At 38.9% G+C, this 5,000-nt stretch overlaps 1 protein-coding gene across 1 annotated transcript in view; it reads right to left on the bottom strand.

The window, feature by feature from the left end:
- The window catches only part of LOC144963870 (uncharacterized), a 20,165-nt gene that overhangs the window by 11,019 nt on the left and 4,146 nt on the right, over positions 1–5,000 (bottom strand). Inside the window, exons 2-3 of the mRNA XM_078897819.1 lie at positions 4,602–4,934; positions 938–1,024 (exon numbers count right to left, since the gene is read on the bottom strand). Of these exons, the coding sequence (XP_078753945.1) occupies positions 938–1,024; positions 4,602–4,690 (176 nt within the window). The 5' untranslated portion in view covers positions 4,691–4,934. The remainder of the gene's footprint in view (positions 1–937; positions 1,025–4,601; positions 4,935–5,000) is intronic.

The following is a 5,000-nucleotide window of genomic DNA, read 5'->3' on the forward strand; positions in this document are numbered from 1 at the left end:
TAATATCACTTGACCACATATCATCAATCGGTCAAATATCACTATTTATCTGAGTCGTATTTTGATGGGAACAAAGAAGAAATGAGGCGTTCAATGATAATTATAACAATTTATTTTCTCTCGTCCCTATTTAGATACTGAGTCTGATAAAACGTGATAACTGACCTACTGGTGACCTATTGGTGACCTATTGGTGACGTAGAAAGCATTGAATTATTGACCGATTGGTGATATCTGGCTCATGACCTGGATAGTAATTACGTATGACCCAAAAATGACCATACACTGAAACAATTGACATAGCTTTCAGCAGTGTTATCGAATGCTGCCGCTTCATATGATGATGATGATGATGATGATAACGACGACAACGACGACGACGACGATGATGATGATGATAATGATGAAGATGATGATGATGATGATGATGATGATGATGAGATGATGTGGTGGTGGTGTGATGATGATGATGATGATGATGATGATGATGATGATGATATGATGATGATGATGATGATGATGATGATGATGATGATGATGATGATGATGATGATGATGATGATGATGAGATGATGATGATGATATGATGATGATGATGATGATGATGATGATGATGATGATGATGATGATGATGATGATGATGGTGATGATGATGATGGATGATGACGACGACGAGATGATGATGATGATGATGATGATGACGACGACGACGATGATGATGATGATGATGATGATGATGATGATGATGATGATGATGATGATGATGATGATGATGATGATGACGACGACGACGAGATGATGATGATGATGATGATGATGATGATGATGATGATGATGATGATGGTGATGATGATGATGATGATGATGATGATGATGATGATGATGATGATGATGATGATGATGATGATGATGATGATGATGGTGATAAGTCCCTTACGGTTTGAAATACATAGCACCCAGGACAAGATATGTGGTGACAGCGAATCCTAGCATGGAACACGTCATGGAAAAAATAACCATGTACCTGGAATTGAAGGCAACGAAGAGAACAATCTAAAACTGAACCAAAATGGCCGAACGACTTAACCAGTAACATGCCGTACTCTGGAAAAACACGTGTTTAAAAATTTGGCCAGAAAACTCGTCCTTCGAATATCGATCGATTTTAATGACCCTCATCTTGGCAAAACTTTCAAATCGCGAAGTACATATAAGTCCCAGATTTGAGAGTTTTTGTCAAGATGAGGGTCATTCAAATCGAAGGATATTTGAAGGACTAGTTTTCCGGCCAAATTTTTTAATACGAGTTTTTCCAGAGTTTGGCAGTTAACTGACTGATTAATGACATGTTAAATCCAAATAACACAATCGGAAGGGGGGGGGGGGGGTGGAGCTGCCCGCTAGTCACGACAGCATAATAATATTATTACTTTGAACTAGGATATACATCTTACATCAATTAGATAATAAAACAGCGGTTAAAAATTTAACATTCTTTCTTTTGTTTCCTTTTTTTTTTTTCTTTTTTTTTTTTTTTTTTTTTTTTTGTTAACAACAAAATAGACCTTGACTGTTGGTTTTAGTAATTATTAGGTAAATCTGTAAGGCATTACTGACACTGTGTGTTATAAAACGATTCCCAGAAGCCTCTTTTCATTCTTGTCGAGCGGTTTTTGTTTTCTTTTTCTTTTTTTTTTTAATTTAATTTTATTACTCTTATTTTCATTTCTTTATTATTTTTTTTGGGGGGGGGGGGGTGGGTTTTTTTTTGTTTGTTTGTTTTGTTGTTTTTTTAATCAGCTACCTAATAAACGAAATATTTTTTACGTGATTTGATGGATTGCTTGGTCTATCAAATAGCTTAATTTGTATTTCTGTAATGTTTGTCGTTAAATAAAAGTAAAAGCTGTAAATTAATAGAATAAGAATATATAAAAATTAAAACATCCAGAATAACAGCTCCAATTTTTATTTAACGATTAACGGATGTGTGTCGTGAGATTTGCTGTGTTCACTGATGGAAGTCGGTATTGGGGCATTATATGAGGAGGTAGCTTACAACACGTGCTTAGGGCATTTTCATCATTCGGAGAAAAGTGCAATTTTGAGTCATTTATTTCGTGATTAATACAGGGAAATAAGTAATTTGTTTGCCTCATAGAACAATACCCAGAATGTTTGGAAACTTTAGATTGTCTCTAGTGATTTTAAAGTATCCAATATAGATAGAATTAAGTTGACGTCACTCGGGTCTTTGTCATTGTTTTTTGCCATCTATGTTTATGAGTGATTCTCAGTAAGCTGTATTAACCAGACTATAAAAGTATACATGGTTACACATAGTTTTGTGTGTTGGTCAGTTATACTTCCGGATGGCAATGTTGTTAACTTATGAGCCAAGCGCATACTATCTATATTAATATTGCTTCAGCAAAACTATCCTATAGATAGAATGCGCTTGGCCAAGGAGTTCACAACATTGCCATCCGGAAGTATAACGGACCAACACACAAACTCTGTGTAACCATGAACTTTTATAGTCTGGTTAATACAGTTTAGTGAGAACAACTCACAAACGCGGATGGCAAAAACAATAACAAAGGCCTGAGTGACGTCATCTGCATATTATCTATATTGGACACCAGAAGAAAGGTCCCGGGCAACGCGGAGAACAGTGTGAATGGAGAGATGAGAAAATGGGGATGGGGTGGGGGGAGGGGGGGAGACATGGAACTCTCTAAAGATGATAGCCACCGACGGAGGAAGATGAAAGTTCTTCGTTGCTGCCCTACATGCAACAAGTAAAATAGGCAGTAGGTAAGTAGATTTGCTTGTGGTTTTTAATTCATTCTCATCTGGTTGTGACTTCGTTATGTTTTGAAAGTTGCAACCCAATATTATGGGAGTGTTTTGTCCTTGCGGCTATGTGCTCTTGTAGAATGACACTCGCATTTGGATCGGAAGGTCTTGGGTTTGAGCCTCGCTGGGCGCATATATGAGTCCTTGGAAAAGGGTCTTTACTCACATTCTCTCATCGTACTCAAATGTAAAATGAGTACCTGGCCGTTAACAGCGTTGTCCCTGTCGAAAAAAAAATTGTAATATCGCCTAACAGGCGTCATGTCTCGTTCTACATGTTACGTGTTGCTGTTTGTTGAGTCCTTGGAAAAGGCTCTTAGATTCATTCACCGTACTCAAGTGCAAAATGAGTACCTGGCCGTTAACAGCGTTGTCCCTATCGAAAAACAATTGTAATATCGCCTTACGACGTCATGTCTCGTTCTACATGTTACGTGTTGCTGTTAGCCAGGGACCCTTTGTAAAGTGCTTTGAACACGTTTAGTGGATATTTCGCCATATAAAAGCTCAATTTTTTTTAAAACTTATGTTTTGAAAGTTACCACACAGTATTATGGGAGTGTTTTGTCCTTCTTTCGTTTTGACTTTTAACCAGAATGCTGATTTGGTTAGCAAATACAGAAGAAAGGGGGAATGGAGATCTGATGATGACAACTAGTATCAAACATAATATAATCTTGTTGTCCTGAAGACCCATTGACCGGCTATTTGTGTCTTGTGCTATGACACTCGCTTTCGGATCGGAAGGTCTTGGGTTCGAGCCTCGCTCAGGGCATAGTTGAGTCATTGGAAAAGGCCCTTTACTCACATTCTCTCACCGTACTCGGGTGTAAAATGAGTACCTGGTCGTTGACAGCTTTGTCTCTGTCAGAAAAAATATTGAAATATTGCCTAACAGGCGTCATGTTTCGTTCTACATGTTACGTGTTGCAGTTGGTCAAAGACCCCTTGTAAAGCGCTATGAGCACATTTAGTGGATATTGCGCTGTATAAAAGCTCAATATATTCATATTCATTGAGACCTAGGAGTGACAGTTCATCCCAGCTTCTGTAGCGCTAAACGGACAATATCAACTTCTGGCTATCGACGTTTAGTTTGCTTGCCACCCTTTTGATAGGACACTAACCAGATGTAAAGTACTTTTTGCCATATTTATATCTAACTGACTCAGCTACACACTCACTGCTGGGTGGACGGACGGGAGTGTCAGAGAGAATATCCCGATTTTACTAAGGATTTGATAGATCCCGTTCGTGACGTAACTATAGTACTCTCTAGGAGGCCATGATCTCGTTCTCTTTGCACGTGAATCAAGTGCTCTACCAATTGATATACCCCCCCCCAACCCCCCTTCTCCCAACGTATTTCGAGCCTTCTCATATTATTATTCCCAATAGTAGCTCTCTATAGGGAATGAGATTAGCGGAAGAGTAGCGTCCCTTGATTGGACGTCACCTTACAGAGAGAACGTCAATTTGGTTTTGAAGTGTCTCAAGCACAGACTTCTGTGGTCTCAAGTCGCTTTCACCGGAAGCGAGGACGAGAGACGCATGCGCACAACCAACATGACGTTCTCTCTCTAATAACTTTTCCGCCGGTGACGTCACAGACTATGGGTGACGTCAAATCAAGGGACGCTACTCTTCCGCTAATCTCTTTCCCTATACATTTTCTACATGGTAGACGTATCACCGTCCCCCCCCCCCCCCCCCCCCCATCCCCCCCTCCTCCCTCTCCCTACCTGGAATTGACGCTGATGGTCGCACAGAATCCAGATTTCTCATCCTCCCCCCGTTGATCCTCGTCCTTACTTCCCTTCTTTTTGGTCATCGTGGACGAAAAGTAATATTTTATTTATTTTTAAGATTTACATATGGATGTGTATGATTTTGATTTTATTGAAATTATTTTCACCATTGATTAGGACTTGTGGCCAAGTAGAGCATACAACTTCGAGGCAAAGGAAAAGCCATGCTGATTGTGAGTAAGACCGTCCTAAGGGGAAGTAATTCATGCATGGCAGCTTTTTTCTTTTTCTTTTTTTTTTTTAAATGAACTTCTTACTGTAATATCCCTGCAAAAAAAATAAAAAGTGAGATTAAAAATTAAATTGATTTCTTTAAAAGTATAATTGACGTCA

This window comes from Berghia stephanieae, chromosome 2 (assembly GCF_034508935.2).
Source record: "Berghia stephanieae isolate SIO BIC M18660-M18661 chromosome 2, UCSD_Bste_1.3, whole genome shotgun sequence".
Lineage (NCBI taxonomy): Eukaryota > Metazoa > Mollusca > Gastropoda > Nudibranchia > Aeolidiidae > Berghia > Berghia stephanieae.